We start from the raw sequence: 17299 nt of genomic DNA, 5'->3' as shown, positions 1-17299 counted from the left end.
CTCCTCTTCGACTCTCTCCGCAAGAAAGAAAAGGGAAACCAAAACAAAAGCCGCCGTGACGAAGCAGATCGAAGCATCGCGCCCGAGCCAAACCTAAATCCCTCGGAGAGAGAGATAGAGAGGAGGAAAAAATCAAATCTTTTTGAGGAAGAAATCATGGCGGTGGGTTTTCATCCTCTCCAGATTCTTGCGGCGATTCATCTTCCGTTCCCCCTTCTTCTTCTTCTTCTTACCTGATTTTTTTTTCCCTTGGATTCCGCAGTGGCAGCAACCCATGGACGGATCCCACGCGAGCGGGAGCAAGGCGGCGGCGGCGGTGGCGGATGGCCCGGGAACCCAGAGGACGCAGTAAGATTCGAAATCTTTGATCTGTTCTTTCCGGTGTTCGTGGTGGTGGTGGTGGTTTCGGATCGTGATTAGGGCGAAAAAGATTACTCCTTGCGGGGGTTATGGAGGAGATTGATGCATTGTGGACTGTTAGTTCGTAGTGGCGATTTGGGTGATGAGGGGGAAGCTATTCTTTTAGGTGATTGGATTTGGGTGGTGAGGATTGAGGGGAATCATGGGATGCGTTTTTCCCCTGGTGAAATCGACCTGAGAAGGCTAGGTCTCACTTTTTTGTCGAGTGAGAAATTGAGGTTTTAACACAACCTAGGGTTTGTGGATGGGTTGCTGCTAGTTAAGTATGCTTTCTTGGGTTGTGGCAATGGTGTTTATATCTCCATCTGTTAAATCGCCACAATCTAGGGTTTGTAGATGGGTTGCTGCTAGTTACTGCAAATCATCTGTTCTCTTGGGTTGTGGCGCGGTGAAGTTGTGATAATGATGTTATTGTTATGATCCTATGTAAATTTTAGTCTTCATCACTGTGGGTGATTCTTGTATTGTTATTTTCTCAGTGCTTATAGAGGAGTACAGAGATGCTTGATGGGTCATCCGTAGTTATTGTATGAACTATGAACTGTGGATTGGTATTTGGTTATTCTTCCTTAAGAATAATTGATGGAATGCCGAATCAGTGGAAAAGTGAGGGTTTATGTGTGCTTGTGGTAGGAGTTTCACATTTCTTTGTTTTGGGCTAAGTAGATAACATCATCATATCTGGGTGGTCAGACATTACTTTTAATCAACAAGCAAACAATTTTAGTTTCTGTTAGGGTTGTTCAAATTGCAAACAGCAAACTTTGCGGTTATAACTTCCGAAAATACCTTCAGTTTCCAAACTGTCTGTATCAGTATCGCTTTAGTGTCAACTCTTTTCATGCTACTGTTTTTGCTGCTTTGATACAGTCTTGTTTAACTCTTGCCATTGTATCAAACAGGTATCCTTATGTGACTGGCTCATCAATTATTGCACTGAAATACAAGGATGGTGTCATCATGGCATCCGACACTGGAGGTTAGTTGGCAATTCTTCTGCAAAGTCAAATATAGTTCTTGCAATGTGGAATTTATTCTTCTACTTCTTTTGCCAGCCTCATATGGCTCAACTTTGCGATACAAGAGCGTGGAGCGCATTAAGGCTGTTGGTAAGCATAGCCTTATTGGAGCAAGTGGGGAGTTCAGTGATTTCCAGGAGATTTTGCGCTATTTGGATGAATTAACGTAAGTTCGCTCAAATGGTTGACCCTTGTTTTCCTTCTCATTATTATGAACAATCGATGTGATATGTTTGTCCATCCACCTTTCAGCCTGTCCGATCATATGTGGGATGATGGAAACTCCTTGGGTCCCAAGGAGGTCCATAGCTACCTGACGAGAGTGATGTACAACAGGCGCAACAAGTTTGATCCCCTCTGGAACTCCCTTGTAATTGGTGGGGTGAAAAAGGGTCCAAAGGGTGAAGAGAAATATCTTGGCATGGTATACTCTTTAGCCAAAAGAATAGTATTTTTCCATTGAACTACTGTCAGATTATCAACTGCTTATTTATATTTTCTTGCTTCTCCAGGTTAACATGATTGGTACACACTTTGAGGAAAACCACATTGCCACTGGGTTTGGGAACCATATGGCAATCCCAATACTTCGTACTGAATGGCGCGAGGACATGACATTTGAGGAAGCTGTCAAGCTTGTTGAGAAGTGCTTGCTTGTCCTGCTGTACCGTGACCGATCATCTATTAACAAGTTCCAGGTATGAACCTGTTGCTGTTTCTAAAATACCTTGTTCTGCTAAATGTGTTATTAAACATGTCCTTTTAACTAATGAAATATGTGCTTGAATGACATAGATTGCCAAGATCACAACTGAGGGAGCGACCATCTACCCGCCATACTCATTGAAGACTTACTGGGGCTTCGCTGCCTTTGAAAATCCGGCCCAGGGTGCTGTAGGATCATGGTAGATTTATTTATGCTGCAGAGGCTGAATGTCAGGCCATGAACCAGGATGAAGAAACAGGCTCTGTTGCTGAGAGGCCTTGTGAAATGTTTTATCTGAACATCAATGAAACTCCAGATTTGCTTTGTATGACATTCTGATCGTGCAACTTAGATTTCTACCTTCTGTGGCCGTTAAGCCTGGAACTATATTATATATGATGAAAGTCTGTTTTGTTTCGAACTTTCGATTGCCTGGAACATGCTGTGCGAGGTTGCTAAGCTTACACAGCTTGACGGCTACAGCTTGTCCTTCGATCAACCTATGCCAGGAAAAAGTTTGTTTTCTAAACAAACAAGGGCTCATTTGGAATGTAGGGATTTTACAAGAATCATTCCATTTCCTCAAAACTATTGTAAAATTTCCCTATTCCAAAGGAGGCCTAAACTTGTGTTACTGAAGTAAAAGTAAGCAGGACAGCAGAATCCAAAGGAGGCCTAAACTTGTGTTACTGAAGAAAATGGTATAATAAGGTCAAAACCATGCTAATTTGCAACGCGTGGATACTGATTTAGAGAGACCGATTTAGGAGAAATATCTCGGACGTGAGAGTAAATTGAGAAACCTTGCTAATATATTTGTGCAAAGAGAGGTACATCATCCATCACATTACAAGATGCTGAAATTGATCAGGATTTAATCTACAAGGCTGGCTACAAACATCCATGGCAAAACTGTGTCACTGACACACTGAGCATCTGGTAGTTTGTTACTTTCTTACATCATGGAAGCAGGGTGGTGACTCTCATAGGGGGCGTTCCACTACTATTCTTTGTGGCAAAGAGAATGTACATTGGGGAACAAGAATCTTAATATCTTATTACCGTTCCGAGTTAAAAATTGTCGCTGTTCTCAACAAATGTCAACAAATACCTAACGACTAACCGCCTATGATCCTCGTTGCTTTCTTTACCGCTCAATTCTATCATGCCTTTCATTACCCGGGTGCAAAGCCTTTCGAGCTGTGGCACGCCATAGCCTGTGGTGAGTTCCATGAAGCGTCGCTTCACGACTTCCAGTTGTTCAGGTATGTCGTCGCTAGCAGGCATGGCCGCGTTTTCACCGTTGTCGGTCACCATGGGTTCAGGATTTAGTTCCGGTAATTCTGGTAATTCAGTTGGTGGATTGTCAGTTTCTTTCAGAACACCATTTGAATCTGGTTCTTTTGGAGCTTCTTCTGGGGAGATTGGTTTTGACAAATCAACATCACCAAGAGACTTGTCATCTCTTGTTGTCGATTCTTTAACCATGCCTGAAACAGGAATTAGTTCAACTCTTTATACAATCACTAGTATCACGAGTTGATATGCAATTGCATTAATCACAATCAAGGAAGAAAAATCATGTGAAGTTGTACACTGACCTTGTTCAGTTTCGGTGCTTTTCTTTTGCCGCTTCAACGCCTCATAACTTCGTGATAGATTTACTTCTGGTTGTACATTACGAAGCCTTGCGCTCATCCTAGTACCAGATACCAGCTGAGCAACAGGCGCTGCTTGAAGAATAGAGCTATCTCCATCATCCGTAACCTGTAGTGGTCCCCCCTGTTCAGCAATTTTATCACAAAAGGACACCAAAGATGGGTCCATCTGTGACAACATTCCTTGCACCTGACCAAAGAGACCCATTAGTTACACAACACTATAACAAAGATGAGCCTAGTCAATAATCAACTACAAACATAAGTGGTAGAATAAATAAAATACCACATCTCGTAGTTCACATGCTCTACTGACAATACGAGATCCATTGTAGTCACTCCCATTATATGTCTGCACAAACAGATTATCAACGAAGAATAGAAACAATAGTTAAGAAGTTTGGTCACGGCTTCAGACATGTAAAAGGAGTGGAGCATTAAATGCTCCATTGAGAATTTCATACCTTTGCATTTGAGACTATAAGATCAATGTCCTTCATAAATGAGGCCCGAGTAAGGTACTGCCCAGAGTCCACCTGCTGTAAGACAGTAGCCATATCCATAGGATTGTGAACTACAGATCTATAGTCAGGTACCTCCTCTTCGGATACTGGGAAGTGAAACACATTGAACCTTTTGTTGTACAGAATGCTGAAAAGAGGAACAGACACTTTATTACTTCTGATTTTGAACAATAATGTCCAAAACTCCAAAACAATAGTAGTCTAAGTACACTTTGTTACTTCTAATTTTGAACAATAATGTCCAAAACTCCAAAACAATAGTAGTCTAAGTAAAAAAAATTTGCACTGTGGCTTGTCTCCAAACTTTATTGAACATATTCAAATTTGAGGTATTGCTTCTGAAGAATATGCTAGACAGCTAAGTTTTACAATTTTGACTGATGTCTTATCTTAGTTTTGCTTATTGATTTCCACCACAATTTTTTCCAGCCACCTTCAGTACTCATCATCGACTTCTACTAGTAACATAAGTGCAGCTAAGTTATGTTTCAAAAGGATATATTCCATCCTAAAAATAAGCTTTATCAAGCAAATGCATACTCCTGATTTTTAGAACGCAACCAAATCCCCATCTGGAACATTCCTTCAACTGAATAAATATGGAGCTGAGACGGGAATAGCATAGATAGGCATAGGCTAAAAATGGTCATGGGTGTAAACTAGGCGGTGTTTTTGTAGAATATAAATGAAACTATGCTGTTCTTTAGCAGAACTGTAAAAACTAACCACAGTGCTAACAGCAATGAATGGTGAGAACAGAGAAACAAAATTTGAACATATATGGAACTCAACAAAGGAGTGAATTGCAGACCGGTTACAAATATCTCGAAGACACATTCTCATCCGTCGAACAGCATGTTGTTCGGCTTCTGCCTTCGCTTTTAGCTCTGAAAGTTTGGGACCATCCACTTCCTTTGGTGCTTTGGGAAGATCAACAGAAGACTTCTGGTCTTTAGACTTACTCCTAGACTCTTCCATTTGAAATGAGAGCAATGACTCAAACAGTGCATGCAGGTATCTCATTCTATCATCATCACTTGGTTGATCCACTTCATATCTATCAAACAAACAGATTTTCTCAATGAAAGACAAGACCAATATTGGAGGATAATTTAGACCTTGGCAATTGAGAAGAACCAAGTCAAGCAAAACAGCATCTGACCAGGAACTTACACATTACGAGAAGAAAATATGGAAGCACACTCTTCTTCAAGGTCACCAAAGGCCACTGACGAGGTTCCTAGCAACAAAACTGGAAGGTTGGATGGCAGCTCATTCAACAAAGTCAATAGCACAGCCCTAAGCTGTTCATGTGCCTGTTACATCAAAGATGAAGAATATAATCAATTATTCAATATTTACCAACAATCATTTCAACACTAAATTATATACAGCTTGGAGCTTACTAACCGTATCCCACCAAAGATGAAACTGAGGCAAGTACAGTATTGACGGGGTTGTTCTCCTAGCTTCCCCAAAAATGTGCACAAGAGCTTCTTCAGGTGTCTTTGCACTTGGATCAGACAGAAGAGACGGCAACCCCAAGGAGTGAACAGAAAATTTCTCAAGTTCGTGCAAAACAGCTGGTCCAACATGATCCTGCTAAGCGTAAAATACATTAATGATATGAAAGGACACAAAATGGTGATATATCTATGTAAAAGAGGATGAGGGGCCCTACCAGTCCAACACTCACACCACCGCACATCAAAAGTCGAGGTCTATAAACAAGAGGGATGGATGATCCATAGGAAAGGGCAGAGAACTTGCTAACATCTACTGATGATAGGAAAGGGAAAATATCAGCAATTCTTTCCATTATTTTTTCAAGATGCCTTTTTAGACAAGGAGCGATAACTGGTGACAGCGGCCTTGAATGCACAATCGACCCCCTATGTGCAGCTGGAGTTATTGTAGACATAGCTTCCAAGAAGTGGTACTTCTCAACCCTGACTGAATCAACATCAATGACAAACTTATCGTCACTCGTGTAGACCTGAGGATACTTCTCCCTAAATGCTCGAATAGCAGCTTCTGTACATAAAGCTTTCAAATCAGCTCCACAATACCCCACACAGCTTGCAGCAAGCTCCGTCCTTAGTTCCTTTGGTGGAGGGTCCTTCCATTTCCGTGTATGAATGTCCAGTATTTCAGCCCTTGCCTCATAACCAGGTAGAGGAAAAAAGAACTCACGATCAAATCGGCCAGGCCTACGCAATGCTCCATCAATGGCATCAATTCGGTTTGTTGCTCCAATCAAAACAACTTGTCCACGTGAATCCAGACCATCCATCAAAGCAAGCAATGTAGAAACAATTGAATTGTGAATCTGCTCTTGCTTGCTAGACCTCACAGGTGCCAAACCATCTATTTCGTCAAAAAATATGATTGATGGCTGATTCTTCTGAGCTTCCTCAAACAGTAGCTTGAGCTGCCTTTCAGCCTCTCCAACCCACTTACTAAGAACATCAGCCCCTTTTCTCATATAAAAGCTAACCTTCTGACCAGCTTTAGAGGCAGCACACGCTAAGGCACGAGCAATCAATGTCTTCCCTGTACCAGGAGGGCCACAGAGAAGAACACCCCTAGGAGGAGTAATGTGATAGTTTGCAAAAAAATCTGGATAAAGCAAAGGGAAGAAAACCATTTCCTTCAATGCATCAATGTAATCGGACAGTCCCCCTATATCATTAAAACTCACACTCCCGTCAACCTGGAGAGGCTGAATATCAGCTCCTCCCTTGGAACTTGGTCCAGCAGTTTGGATCCCTGGCATAAGTGAAGAAGTACTCACTGTGTTGTCACCCTGATGACCCCAACCGGATGCTCCAACATTCAGACCCCATGCTCCTGGACTATGCATATCCAATCCACCTAAAAACCACGGCATACCTCCTCTCCCACCACGCATCCATGGCATGGATGGACTTTCATCTGGCTCATCCACAAGAAGAGAATCATCTGAATCATCTGGCAATGAGAATCGAGGGCGCTTATGCATGCGTGAACCACCCTTTTTCAAATATTTGCTGTTCTTTGGACCAATTCCATGTACTAGTACTCTACGGGGTGATTGTGTTCTGTGCTTCCCTTCCTTCCGTGGGGAGGGTCTACGAACTTCTGAACGATCCCTGAGATCATATCTCCTCCTCCCTTCTTGTTCTTCCTCACCATCTTCATCATCTCCATCCGCTTCAGCTTCATCACCTCCATCAACCTCCTCCTCCTCATTGCCATCCTCTTCGATATCATTACCATTTTCCCTCCTATCTTGTGCAGGCTGTTCTTCAGAGCTTTCCTGGTCATCCTCAGATTCTTGGTATGGATGAAGTCTTTGTCCTCGGATAGATCTTCTAGGCCGTAAACCCTCACGGCGAGGAATGGAGCTAGAGTTGGACAGCTTCTTGCGCTTTGGCCTAGCTGACACTTCGTCATCCACTTTATTCTTTGAAGATCGATATCTGGGCCTCTGAAAAATTCAAGAGAAGAGGTGAGCAGGTAAAAACAATAATAAGCAAACTTTGCATGTACCGTGCACTAGTCTCTGAAACTCCACAAACTCACCATAAGATCATCATCTTCCATACTAGAACTATCGGTGTCATAGTCCTCCAGATTTACAGACATTCTTCGCTTTCGTGTTGAACGACGTAGATTTGCTGCAATAGACTACAAAAAGAACTATTATAATAAAGCCATATGAGAATAAACAAAGGAACTCTTACGAAGGAAAGGCAATACAGTTAAAATTTGCAGGAAATAGATTTTTCATAAAGGAGCATGATTTGTATCAACTTGAAACCGAGCAATAACAATCTAACAAGGGTCAAAGCTCCATATTTAAGCAATCATGCTTTCTGGTTCTCCAAATATTCAACGGAAATCTATGGTCATGGATACAAGGATGGGTGCAGCATTCATAAAAGAAAATAATGTTCTGTAGATAAAGGTGCTAGATGAGTTATATAAATATCAACCATTGCCTTACCAACTGTCATTTGTTAAATGCTTGGTAAGAAAAGGCTCCTGTAAGAACATTTTTAAACTTAGAGCGTCTACTAAATCTACAGCAACAAAAAATACATAACCCACTTTAGAACTTTGCTGTAACATTACAATGATGGAAATGTGGTCACCTCTTTGATTGAACAATGAAATTACTATTTTCTAAAAGTAGCAACAGCTAATGCTCTTAGTAAAAATGTTGTTTTATAAAAAGGGCTGAAGCAGAACAAGAAATTTGATTAGGAAGGAAGTTAATTCAAGTAGGCCATGCAAATGCGCAAGCTATCCAGTTTATTTCAGAGGCAATATTGAATTGAACTTGAACATCCATATAGTTATATACAGATAAATGAACAAAAAATATAGCAAAGATAGGACGATTTTGACCAAATACAGCAACGGCCCAACAAATTCAACCAAGTTACTAACATAACACCATCAAAGTCAACAGTAATGCTGAACTAAGCACAACAGCCTCCGTACTTTATATCACAAATATTTAACAGTTACAAAATGGAAGTCTGATTTACTTACACCAAACACTAACAATAATACCAAGCAAATCCAATATCACTCTATCAACCCTCTCAATTATCTCAAGTGCACTCTTCAATGCAATGAAAGACAAGACCACCACTACCTCCATCAGCTTGACAACAAATTAAATAAAGTGGCATGAACACACACATAATATGGAAACAAAGTTCACAGGCTCATTAAACAAAGAATGACAAGCATGCTTACATCAGCAGGCGGTGCCCTGGCAGCTGACTTGCGAAGCAGCTTCTTGGCAATCTGTGATGCAGCCGCTCTCTTCTTAGACTTCATCTTCTTGCGTATGGCTGGATTGTAGTACATATAATTGCGACCGAAGTACTTGGGCCGCTTACGCAGCCGGTCACTAGTCCTCACTGGTGTCACCGATGCATCCCCCTTCCCTTCCATCCCCACCATCGCTCCCACCTCACGTCCTCATCCACACCACGCCGGCCATTGCTCCCTAAGTCAATACAGGTACACCAATAGCCCGTCAATTTTAGTAAAATCCCCAAACCCTAGCCCCCAAATCCACCAAGTTCAACACACACGGATAAGATGTAACAATGGCAAATTTCGCACTCGCACATTGCGAAATGGAACCCGCTCCTCATTCCCCACACATTAAATCCCCAGAAAATGGGTTGAAAATGACAAAACGATGGAAGAAAAAAAATCCGAATCCACGCCGCCAAGCACCGATCAGACAGCCACGACCCCTCGAAACCCACCCACCACGAACGAAACCACACACCCCCACTCCACAAAACCCGAACTAAAACCCTCCGAAATGGACGGAAGCGAAGCGCGGGCGAGCCCCGGAAAACCCGGGGGGGAGGGCGGCCGCGGGGGTTTCTAACCTCGAAGGATTCGATCGGCGGGGAGCGGGGAGCCCGCGCCTAGCCCCCGCCCGGATTCGGCGACGCGGCGGCGGCGGCGGCTGGTCGGAAGGAGGCGGCGGTGGCGGAGGCGGCTCGCGCGAGGGTTTCGTCTCGCTTCCTTCGCGTCGGGGGTTTCGAAGCGGAGGCGAGAGAGAGAGAGAGAGAGAGGAGACGACGCGACGCACGCGAGGGTTTCTTTCCTCTCTCTCGCGGAGCCGCGCACGCGCGGGGCACGTGAGAGAGGGGGCGTGGGGGGGGGGGGGGGGCGGGCGCATCGGTCGCGGCGTTCACATGGGAGTGGTTCGGGTGCGGTTTCTGACAGGTGGGTGAGGTGGGCTAGTGGGCCCCACTGGCAGTGGGTGGGGTGGGGTGGGAGTGGTGGGAGATGGCTAGGTTTGGGGGTTGTGGAGACATAGGGGTTGGATTTGGTTGGGTTTTTCTCCGGCGTTGGATGGGGATCGGACGGTGTAGAGGGGCGTCCAGGGTTGATCGGAGGAGGTATATATAACATCCTCGTGTACCGTTGGAGAAAACAGGTAGTACGTCGTTTCTTGTCTCTCTGAAACCTAGCACTCTCTGGAATTCAAAAAGGAGAAGGCATTATCTTCGAACAAAAGTCATTCTCTAAGACCCTTTTATGAAAAGGCAGAACATTTTTTCCTTTTAAAAACAAGATGAGAAAAAATTAATTGTCGCTATCGATATTTCTACCTTTATATTTTTAATCCTATAAAATAAATGTGAATTGTAACGATCACCATCTCGACCCATTCACAACTATATCTAATAGAGAAAAAGAGTTTTGTAAGTATATACCTTCAGGTGATTTTGAAACTAATCCTTCAATTCCGTTATATAAGACGCAAATGCTTTGGACACAAAGACCAATAAAAGTTTGTGTGACTACCATTCTACGCGCAACTGGTTTGCTTTTCCTAACGACGTCTCACTTCGCCGGTGTAACACACGTGTACAACGCTTACCACATCCACGTGCTTCGTTCGCCTTACATGTTGAGTTCTATAGACATTGATAGGCCATGCAGCCATGCGCACATGCCTTGAATGGATGCGGAATGAGAATTATATGATTGCTTACCACCCATTATGTTGGGACTTTTGAAAAAAAAATATTACATCTTGTATGATAGGATAAATGGAGTAACAGAAGAAAAGGAAAGAGGATTTTTCATCTCAAAAGTTTGTTCAAATCGAATTAAGAAATTATTAACCTTACAATATAAATCAACTATAGGCCATGCTTATGGAATTGGGGATTCAAGCAGAAGTTGATGATAATTTAGCTACTACCAGTCGTTTATTATATTGGTAGTTATGAGTTTTAGAATCTTTAGTAAAAATTTAACTGTTTTAAGGGGTAGAGATTATAGGAATAGTTACCATTGTTTGATGCTATCGAGCAACGCACAGTCGTTATGAATAACTTAGAAGCATATGCCATCTATTTTTTAACGGAGCACGGCATCTTCCACCATGATAACTTTACAATGTACTAATCGTTGTTTCTTTGAAGGACACAAGAGTACTATTCCACGCCCAAAATCCACCCAGCAATATTTTGTAGCCAGTACTAATTATTACTCCCTCCGTTCCGTTTTAAGATGTTTGACGTACATCATAAAAAAATAGTATTCTTTCTGACACAATACTATTCCACACCCAGAAATATTTTTTTGCATGCTTTCACGCCCTATATAACCGCCCAAATTCTGCTTTTGACACAATGCTATTCCACACCCAGAAATATTTTTTGCACGCTTTCACGCCCTATATAACAGCCCAAATTCCGCGAGTGACGAGTGCGCAATGTGACAAGGCGGCTGAGGCCAGACAGGACAACCACCAAACTGCCCCGGTTGTTGTACGATTGTCCTTGTTCCCTCCGAAACCGGCACTGCGTTCCAGTTTCTTTTGGTCTTTGGAAACATCCTAGTTCACTGGGGAGCTAGAGAACAAGTAGCAACAGACACAGAAGTACAAGAGTTTTTTGTCCTGTAACTCTACATATAGAAGCATAAATGACACAGAAAGTTGCAAATGTGCAGCATGCTGGATTGGTAGGGATAAACAGAGTCGGTTGCAGAAATTGACACATTGATCTCTTTCCAGACCCAAAATTGACTTAATATTTCAGCGATTTAGATTTTGGTGGATCAGCTATACATGTATGCCGAAACCATGAAAAGTACTAGAGCACTAGTTTCTGATGATTGTTGCTTGAGAGTGTGAAGGTGATACAATGATTGACAGCAATTTGTGTTAATCATCATAGAGACAGGAAAGCACATGGGTGCAATTTAAGTCTTGTTCTGCTAACTAGGCATCCATGCCACTTGGTGCTTTGGGTTGAATCAGTCATCATTGTTTTGGTCATTTTCGTCATGATGATTGTCACCATAGTCAACCCACGGGAGCAGTGATTCCAGGAAAACCAACGCAGGATTGCGCCCTGCAACTTCACGGGGGGCACGGGGTCTGACCTCAATCCCCAGTTCTTGTTCAGCTGGCGGCATCTCATGTGCCATTCCAGGAGCAACCATGAATGGCCGCAATTCTTCAGGGGGGAGTGATGGTGTTGTGTCGGAGAAGTCTGAAACAAGAAGATGAGAGTACCTGCAAAATAAGAAACAACTTCTCAAAACTCAAAAACATGTTATAACTCCAAAGATTAACAGATACCAAAAATTGGGATATAACTACAGGCGTAGGTGGATTTTGCTTAGTGTCATGTATAAATATTTAAGTCCACCAAAGCAATATGTGAAATAAACTGCATATCTGTAGTGTTGTACTCCCTCTTGTTTTTTTTGTTTGACGTTGGTTAGTTCATTTTTTATCTAACCAACATCATATATAAAAGGAAAGAGGTAATATTATATATCACTATCGTACATGCTAAGACTACAGATCCAACATTGCCAATAAATTAAGAATGGAGTCAGTAAGGTAGACGGCTAAACCATATATTGTTATGTGAACATTCAGACCAAGATAAAATTTACAACTCAAATTGCAACAAAGAAAAGGTATTGGTAGTCAGTGGAAAGCAATATCATAACTAAATAAGCCTTCAGTTCTGGGCAACAAAAATCATATTGAAGTGCTCTCCTTAAAATAAAAAGGGAAGATGTAATCGAAGAGCAGACAGAACATTGACACTACGCAAAAAAATTTGGAGCAACTTACTCATTCTTATCTGAAGAGAATGCTTCTTTTCTAACACATGCCCAGTCCTGGGCCTCTCTGTTATCCTGTTTTAGTGATTCAATCACCAAAAGAGCAGCATCTTTGAGTAAATTCTGCAGTTCTGGGAACCTCCACATGATGTAATGGCGTTCAACATATATGCTAATCATATGCTCAAGGGAAGGGCTTCCTGGCTTTGCTGATCCAAAGAACACATTCCTGAGTATTTGGGTCCACGAGGAGTCTTTCAAAGGAGCCTTGTCAACAATCTTGCGCAGCACCAAAGGATGAAGCATCAATGCTTGCTTCATGAGATCTACAGATGTTGACTTGTCAGAATGGTCAGAAGCCTCCCCATTTGTTGCATCACGCTCAACGTAGAACCGTGCAATGGCAAGGGAAAATGAGAAATTAGGGAATAACCACAAGGAGTTATCACACTGGTACTCTTCTGCAAACTGTTCCAACCATTTGTACTGTTGTGATCTTAGAGCAAAGTAATCAATGCAGAATAGAGCACCCTTTGGATCATCAGAATCCAATGAAAGAAGGAATTTGCAGACCTCTAAAGCAGACCGATGGCAGCCACGTCTATCCAAATTTTTCATGTGACTAAAAAGCGCAGTAAAGAATGGCTTGTTTGTGTCATGGCTATATTTCAGCTGGCAGTTGCTGTGCAGTGGGCTAAACAATGGATGCCAAGCACACTCCAGAGCAAATAGACACTTCTCAACAGCATCTGCTGACGATTGATGTTCTCCAGAATATTTGAAAAGTTCAGCAAATGTTAACAATGATTCTGGGTGATAAGGGTACTTTGCTAATATAGCTGCAATAGCATTGAGATCATTTGCAGATTTGGCAACTTCAAACAAGTCTTGCACATGACTGACAGAAGGATCATATATGTACCTGCACGACATGAAGAGTTTGATTATAGAGAAAGTTAAGGACAAGCACAGGCCCATTGGGAGTTAATTCTGAAATCTTACATCACCTTAAAGTTTAGAAAAAAATATAATGAGAAATAAGATTGTGAGGAAAAGCAGTACAGTGAACACGATATACAATATAACTAATGGTCATAGTTGTAAGCTGTAACCAAACAAAATAGTGATGTGCAGAGATGATAAACAGGGATACATGATGCACAAAAAATACGAAATGGCCTCACCTGAAATAGTTGAAACCACTCTTTGTCTCCACAATATCCATTGACATTGATTTATCCCATGGTGGCCAGTAGCTAGATGGAGTAACAAGAAGGGTTTTTCTTGGATTGTGGGCAACGCGCCTAACACCTCGTAGCCTTGATGTTGAACTGCTAGGCACATTCCGTTGATTTTCAAGTGAATCCACTACTTTTGATCCAAAAATGCGCCTCATTTCATTTTCAGCTTTTAGATGTTTGGGATCAATTGAGAGAATAGATGATGTCCCAGGAGTGGTTTCATCTATCTCAATCTCCTTCCCAGATGCTCTTTCATTTTGATTAACTCTTTGCTGCATGGGCTTCTTTTCAATAGATAAATCTTCCAGAATTGAATCCAGTGACTTTTCATCCCTTGACTTTGTTGACACTTGTTTGTCTGCCTTGCTCTTTTTCTTCTTTTTCTTTGATTTCTTGTTTGTTTCAGGAACAGCATTGCCAGGCTTCTTGTTCACAGAATGTTTCTGTTCGTTGTAACTCACAGGTTGCTCAGAATACACTTCATCTTCCTGCAGCAGAGTAAGAACATTAAATTAAACAGTCATCTATCACCACACGAGGCCATGAAACATAAAATTAGCCAGCAATACTGCCGACACATTATATGGTTATAACTCAATAAGGCTACAACTAAAACATAGAACATAGCTAGAGTTTTATTTTTTGGAAGCATATTCTTTTATTTCTTTTACCATGAGATCATGGCTGATGGCTCCATGCAAGCATATGCCATCGCCTGCTAGACATAAAACTTTAATAACCCCTCACAAGGCGAGCACACAAGGCCGCAACTAATTCTTGACCAACAAAACAAACCACAGATTCTATGCTGTAAAACCTGGTCCATCCTTAAGAAGGTTCAGCTGGTAGCTTAAATGAGATTGAGAAAGTATTCACCACAGGGCAACAACGATCCACCGCTAAATCGCTAATGATTCTACAATCTAGATATCATCAAAACTGATTATACAAAATATCATCAAAACGACATAGAAGCAATGAAAAATCGCTTCTCGCCTTCTCTTCCACAGCATAAACCGTATCTACTTAAATTCAACGATTTTCATCACTGACATGGTACACGGAGGCAATATGCTCGCGCGACAGCGATTATATTCGAGAGGCGATCCAAAACCAAACTAGAACCCTTACGAGAAGACACGGGAGGAGGCACGAACACGAACCTTCTCCTCCTCTTCCTCCTCCTCTTCGTCGAGGAGATCGAAGGGGTTCCTGGCGGCGACACGGGGAGGGGAGGCCTCCTCCTCCTCCTCCCTCTCGACCTCTGCGGCGGCGGCGGCGGCGGCGGCAGGGTCCTGCGGGGCGGTCTCCCGCTCCTGGAGCACTCGCCGGAGCAGCCTGGCGGACATGGCGGCGGCGGCGGAGCACGCCGGCGAGGACGAGATGGCGCGAGGGTTAGGGTTTGGGCAGGTTGCGGTGCGGTGCGGTGCGGTGCGGTGCGACGCGATGCGATGGGATGGGATGCGGGCTGCGAGGCGTGACCGAGTGAGACGATTTTGAGATGGAGAGTTGGAGTCGGAGACGAGGACGATGACTCGATGAGGAGGAGAATTTTTTTGCCTTTCCCGGATTCGGGACTCGGGAGGGGTTGAAATGTGATTTTACGTAAAAGGAGAGGATGCGTTCGGAAATTTCGCGAAGATGTTTTACAGCATCATCAGAATTCAGAGCCACCCAAAAATTGGATCCCCTAATTTTCTTCTTGGGAGTATATAAACAGTAAAGTAATTAGGATGTAGTAGTACAAGTACCTTTCTTGTATCCTACCCCTCCATTTCATAATATAGAATTTTCTAGCATTACTTATATTTTTATATACTCCCTCCATTTCGAAATGTTTGACACCGTTGACATTTTTAAACATGTTTGACCGTTCGTCTTATTCAAAAAATTTAAGTAATTATTAATTATTTTCCTATCATTTGATTCATTATTAAATATATTTTTATGTAGGCAGTACCTTTCTTGTATCCTACCCCCTCCATTTCATAATGTAGGATTTTCTAGCATTACTTATATTTTTATACTCCCTCCGTTTCAAAATGTTTGACACCGTTGATTTTTTAGCACATGTTTAACCATTCGTCTTATTCAAAAACTTTTGTGAAATATGTAAAATTATATTCCTACATAAAAATATATTTAATAATGAATTAAATGATAGGAAAATAATTAATAATTACTTAAATTTTTTGAATAAGACAAACGGTCAAACATGTTTAAAAAAGTCAACGGTGTCAAACATTTCGAAACGGAGGGAGTATATGTTAATGAATGTGGACAATACTAAAAAGTCTTACATTATGAAACAGAAGGAGTAAATTTTAAGTTCTTACTCCCTCCATTTCATAATGTAATAGTATTGCTCAAATTCTTATATATATGTTAATGAATGTGGGTAATGTTTGAAAGTCTTACATTATGAAACGGGGGGGTAAATTTTAAGTTCTTAAAATAAACATGTGGACATCCTATAAAACTACCAATAGAAATGATTGCTTTTCACTCTGCGTCGTGCTATACTCGTGGAGGGTGAGATCTCCGGTAGCTACTCCAATTTTTGGTTTTCTAATTAGGAGCATTGTTGGATTTGATTTTTCAAAAAAAAAAAAAAGGAACCCAAAGCTTCGGGATTGGGATTGTCTGTTTGTTTGTGATCTCACGAGTTTATAGTAAATTTGGAAGGGAACAGATATAGGAGTAGTTCTTAGAAGAAAAAAACAGACATGGGAGTAACACCATGTTGTGTGAATAGTCTTCAAAAAAAAGGTCGTGTAAGTTTGGAATGATGAACATTTGTAATATTTTCACACGAAGCATATATAGGCCCCTATAGCTCAGTGGTAGAGCGTCAGTCTTGTAAACTGAAGGTCCGTAGTTCGATCCTGCGTGGGGGCAAATTTTTTGGGGGACCTCACACATTTTATGCTGAATGCTGGCCATTATTAAGACCAAAATGTTGTAGCAAATAATTTTTTTAAAAAAAACACTTTTAGCTGAAATTTGGCCATCTATTAAAACCAAATTATCTTATGCTGAATGCTGGCCATTATTAAGACCAAAATGTTGTAGCAAATAATATTTTTTTAAAAAAACACTTTTAGCTGAAATT

General features: G+C 41.7%; 3 protein-coding genes and 1 non-coding gene across 4 annotated transcripts; 2 read left to right on the top strand and 2 right to left on the bottom strand.

Annotated features, from left to right (window-relative positions):
- The first annotated feature begins 8 nt into the window (after nt 1–8).
- LOC127784870 (proteasome subunit beta type-4) lies at nt 9–2566 on the top strand. The gene is made up of 7 exons (XM_052312278.1): nt 9–162; nt 263–348; nt 1323–1399; nt 1476–1605; nt 1692–1863; nt 1952–2137; nt 2235–2566. Exons 1-7 carry the CDS (start codon nt 157–159, stop codon nt 2346–2348), a joined length of 771 nt encoding a protein of 256 aa, XP_052168238.1. The 5' UTR covers nt 9–156; the 3' UTR covers nt 2349–2566.
- Nucleotides 2567–2929: 363 nt separating this feature from the next.
- On the bottom strand, nt 2930–9917 carry LOC127784862 (ATPase family AAA domain-containing protein At1g05910). The gene is made up of 11 exons (XM_052312267.1): nt 9730–9917; nt 9077–9332; nt 7892–7996; nt 6009–7796; nt 5738–5926; nt 5501–5643; nt 5139–5384; nt 4268–4454; nt 4090–4155; nt 3747–3993; nt 2930–3635 (listed from the first exon to the last, which is right to left on the bottom strand). Exons 2-11 carry the CDS (start codon nt 9284–9286, stop codon nt 3217–3219), a joined length of 3600 nt encoding a protein of 1199 aa, XP_052168227.1. The 5' UTR covers nt 9287–9332; nt 9730–9917; the 3' UTR covers nt 2930–3216.
- Nucleotides 9918–11670: 1753 nt separating this feature from the next.
- Nucleotides 11671–15725, bottom strand: LOC127785267 (uncharacterized). Its single transcript, XM_052312702.1, has 4 exons — nt 15351–15725; nt 14131–14675; nt 12957–13868; nt 11671–12383 (listed from the first exon to the last, which is right to left on the bottom strand). Exons 1-4 carry the CDS (start codon nt 15534–15536, stop codon nt 12122–12124), a joined length of 1905 nt encoding a protein of 634 aa, XP_052168662.1. The 5' UTR covers nt 15537–15725; the 3' UTR covers nt 11671–12121.
- Nucleotides 15726–17013: 1288 nt separating this feature from the next.
- On the top strand, nt 17014–17085 carry TRNAT-UGU (transfer RNA threonine (anticodon UGU)). The gene has a single exon. It is a non-coding gene; the product is annotated as a tRNA-Thr (tRNA).
- Nucleotides 17086–17299: the final 214 nt, after the last annotated feature.

Source organism: Oryza glaberrima, chromosome 9 (genome assembly GCF_000147395.1).
Source record: "Oryza glaberrima chromosome 9, OglaRS2, whole genome shotgun sequence".
Lineage (NCBI taxonomy): Eukaryota > Viridiplantae > Streptophyta > Magnoliopsida > Poales > Poaceae > Oryza > Oryza glaberrima.
This window is presented reverse-complemented; position numbering and strand designations above follow the sequence as displayed.

Bases quoted from the DNA above. Each gene is read 5' to 3' on its own strand.
- LOC127784870 (XM_052312278.1), top strand. The intron at 1,400-1,475 runs GTTAGTTGGCAA...TTCTTTTGCCAG, and splicing joins CATGGCATCCGACACTGGAG to CCTCATATGGCTCAACTTTG. The intron at 1,606-1,691 runs GTAAGTTCGCTC...TCCACCTTTCAG, and splicing joins CGCTATTTGGATGAATTAAC to CCTGTCCGATCATATGTGGG.
- LOC127784862 (XM_052312267.1), bottom strand. From the start codon at position 9,286: ATGGTGGGGATGGAAGGGAAGGGGGATGCATCGGTGACACCAGTGAGG. The intron at 4,455-5,138 runs GTCTGCAATTCA...TCCTCTTTTCAG, and splicing joins CTTCGAGATATTTGTAACCG to CATTCTGTACAACAAAAGGT. The intron at 3,636-3,746 runs GTCAGTGTACAA...TTCCTGTTTCAG, and splicing joins AAGCACCGAAACTGAACAAG to GCATGGTTAAAGAATCGACA.
- LOC127785267 (XM_052312702.1), bottom strand. From the start codon at position 15,536: ATGTCCGCCAGGCTGCTCCGGCGAGTGCTCCAGGAGCGGGAGACCGCC. The intron at 13,869-14,130 runs GTGAGGCCATTT...CATGTCGTGCAG, and splicing joins AGTGGTTTCAACTATTTCAG to GTACATATATGATCCTTCTG. The intron at 12,384-12,956 runs GTAAGTTGCTCC...CTTATTTTGCAG, and splicing joins TTCTCTTCAGATAAGAATGA to GTACTCTCATCTTCTTGTTT.